The 2394-nt window shown below is 51.5% G+C and overlaps 1 protein-coding gene across 1 annotated transcript; it reads right to left on the bottom strand.

The window, feature by feature from the left end:
* Nucleotides 1–1168: 1168 nt before the first annotated feature.
* LOC119319091 (POU domain, class 4, transcription factor 1) lies at nt 1169–1955 on the bottom strand. The gene has a single exon (XM_037593598.1). The coding sequence runs from the start codon at nt 1912–1914 to the stop codon at nt 1534–1536; it is 381 nt and encodes a 126-aa protein (XP_037449495.1). The 5' UTR covers nt 1915–1955; the 3' UTR covers nt 1169–1533.
* Nucleotides 1956–2394: the final 439 nt, after the last annotated feature.

The following is a 2394-nucleotide window of genomic DNA, read 5'->3' as shown; positions in this document are numbered from 1 at the left end:
GCATCGCGTCTTCTTAGCTTCCACTGCGCGGAATAGGAGCTCCCTTCTCTTCTTATGCCCTCGATGCAGGCTTAGGCGGGTGGGTTGGGGCTACCGACAATGATCCAAGTCAATTCTCATTTTGTTTCTCGATACAGGCTTCCCCTTTCCATCCATTGTTCCCTTCTATCAAGTGAAGCAGGGTGTTTCTTTATTTTTGCGGGTTGCTTCCTCTCCGATGAGCGATCGATGGGCAAAACCGACGTTCTCCCCCCCTCATTCTTCACCACCATGGAGGTGGAAGGAATGGACATGTGCCCCGATATTCCTACCGCTAGAACGGGCCCCTCATTCTTCCGCCAGAACGGGCCCCTCATTCTTCCGCCAGAACGGAACTCCACTGATCTTCACATTCATACCCCAAGCACACCAACCCCGGCGTACATGTTGGCGACCGCGGAGCAATGCGCGTCCAAGCCCAGGGTTGGTGGCAGAGGTGGGAGACGCTTCCTCAGGGGATGGGGAGCAACGGCGACATCTCCGCTGATGAGCTTACCGAGGGCAGGGAAGGTCATGCGAGTGGACCTTTGCATCGACCTGGTGTACTGCTGCAAAAAGATAGCTCAAAAAACTAGATTAAAAAACATCTACGTGGCACCTAGTCAGCACAAAATGGAGAAAAATGTGGCACATGCGGGTAAAATGTGGTATAAAGTGCATCAATGCATGGGATATAAATTGAGAATTTTTAAAAGATATGTAAAATCTGTCACAAAAGCAAAAAATGGGGTAAAAAATGAATCCTACTCTAATATTTATTACATGTTGCAAAAGATATAAATATTCTAGGACGTTAGATGAAAATTGTAGCAATAAGCGATTATTAAATGAAAATTTCTGGTGATTTACCTGCCCAAGTAAGAAATAGAATTTTATTGTATTTGGCAAGGCCTTATTTGCTTGTCAAAGAGAATAATAATTTTATTTGATAAGCCATTAAATGGAGGACAATTAAGTCGATTTTCAGGGAAAACTAATGAAAAAAAGTTAGAGATGTGACAAAAAATCAAAACAAAAAGAGAAAGAAGAAGTAAGGTTGGATGAATGGCGAGGACGACAGAACCTTATTTTCATTCAAAGAGAGATACTTATATACTCTTGCATCCCTCATACGATAGTTTATAGAAAATGCCGAATCCACTATCTTTTTTTAATACAGAGCAAATGTAGGTGCTTGCATACACGCATACACTCATCCATACAATACACAAATGAACGTTCTATCCAACGAGCACCTTTGAAATATTGCGCCAACACAATATTTCTTTAGATTGGCGAAGTTATTGCACACGTCTCATAATCGACGGGTCTCCTCTCACTAAATGAACATCGTCAAAAATCCATAGTCACATCAAAGCTTAGCTACGCATGCTAGCATACTAGTACTACTATTAGTCTTCGGAACGGGACAAGGGCACACTAATGAGATTGATCGAGCTAGTAACAGACATGGATGTGGACGCCCAAGTTCAGCAGCAAGCCTTGTTCGTTTGCTTAATTTGCATGCGTCCGGTGAGCAAACACGGCTCGTCGGCCGTGCCCTTTGCTGCGCGTGCTCTCCCAGCCGCCACCGCCCGCCTGGCCGTGGACGCCGTTGCCGGAGAAGCAGCTGCTGAGCTCCCTCATGAACCCGGCACCGCCAGTGCGCGCGCCGGCCGGCAACGCCCTCTTCATCGACGCCGCGGAGGCAGTAGCCTGACGATGATGATGATGATGATGATGATGATGGTCGCCGTAGGCCAGCTGCTGCAGCTCCCTGTCGTCCTCGACGATCGTGTCGAGGCTCCTCGGCACCTTCCTCCGCCGCACGACCGACACGAGCTGCGGCGGCGCCACCTCCGTTACGAACCTCGCCCTCACCTGCACCTTCGCCATGACGTCGATCGATCACACCGTAGAGTATCAGTGCGTAGGCCTTGGCGTTGCGTGTGGCCACCCCAGGGCTCATGGCGGGGCGTATTTATACTCGCGCGAGACCAGCTCTATGCCATGGGCCACACGGCAGAGCTAGAAGCGGACGGTGGCGTCGCCGTCGTCGCGGCCTCCGCGACAAGACGGGTCGCACAGGTGTACGGGTCTAGGGGCCATAGCTCGCTCTCCGGCCTCCCATGCACGCACGGTGCCGCGCGCTCGCCGACGCAGCTTTCCGGGAAAAGGCGGGCGTGATGGCGCCATGCATGTCCCGGTCGCGTCGGGCCAGCGTTCAACGTGGAGTTAATGCGGCCCCTGCCGGCTACTGTAGCTAGCAACGCGCATGCCGGAGCGCGCGCCCGCGACGGCGACGGCGGGTCGGCGACGTGTCGCGCGCACGGGCGGCGAAGAGGAACTTATTTCGTTTTCTGTTCATCTTTGCCA

This window comes from Triticum dicoccoides, chromosome 6A (assembly GCF_002162155.2).
Source record: "Triticum dicoccoides isolate Atlit2015 ecotype Zavitan chromosome 6A, WEW_v2.0, whole genome shotgun sequence".
In the NCBI taxonomy this organism is placed as follows: Eukaryota; Viridiplantae; Streptophyta; class Magnoliopsida; order Poales; family Poaceae; genus Triticum; species Triticum dicoccoides.
This window is presented reverse-complemented; position numbering and strand designations above follow the sequence as displayed.